The 599-nt window shown below is 59.9% G+C and overlaps 1 protein-coding gene across 1 annotated transcript; it reads right to left on the reverse strand.

Annotated features, from left to right (window-relative positions):
- Window positions 1-63: 63 nt before the first annotated feature.
- Window positions 64-322, reverse strand: SDRG_14760 (hypothetical protein; the record flags this gene model as incomplete). The annotated part of the gene is made up of 2 exons (XM_008620914.1): window positions 64-154; window positions 193-322. The coding sequence occupies 2 exons, from the start codon at window positions 320-322 to the stop codon at window positions 75-77; spliced, it is 210 nt and encodes a 69-aa protein (XP_008619136.1). The 3' UTR covers window positions 64-74.
- Window positions 323-599: the final 277 nt, after the last annotated feature.

Raw genomic sequence — 599 nt, forward strand, 5'->3', positions numbered from 1 at the left:
TGCGATGCTACCAAAGCCCTAGCTACTACTCTGCATCGAGGGCAAAGCTAGAATTGGATTGAGTGTTTACCCTCCTACATGCAATGAAAAAGGGCCAGCGCTAGGCGTCCGTTGTCATCGTCCTCGATCTCGTCGACCGACATGTTGAGCGCGTCTGCGAGCTCGGCGTCATCATCGGTCGGTGGTGGCGACGCTCGGTCTGCGGCGGCGTCATCGCGTTGAAAACGAGGCGCGTCGAAGGAAACGAGGACGGGCGCACATACAGCGGATGCGGTGGCAAGCTCGGGAGCGACGAGTGGGCCGGCGACGGGTACGAGCTCATCAGAAGAGGCGGCGCTCGAATGCGGCTTGCGCGTCCGGAGACATCATGTAGATATTATATATGAACGTGTTCCGCGTTATCTTCATTATGACACAAAGACTTTGATGTTGTTGATAAAATAGGGGTCGACTACGCATGCAGCTCGACGTCCGCCGGGAGCGGACGCGGCCCCGAGGAGCGCTGCGCGTGGTCGATATCTTGAGCGGCCTGGTGTCGCCGGCGGCAACGACGATGGCAGCGAGGCCCGGCGCTGTGGTCGCTCGAGGCCAGCCTCCAA

This window comes from Saprolegnia diclina, assembly GCF_000281045.1.
Source record: "Saprolegnia diclina VS20 unplaced genomic scaffold supercont1.77, whole genome shotgun sequence".
NCBI classification, from domain to species: Eukaryota; Oomycota; class Saprolegniomycetes; order Saprolegniales; family Saprolegniaceae; genus Saprolegnia; species Saprolegnia diclina.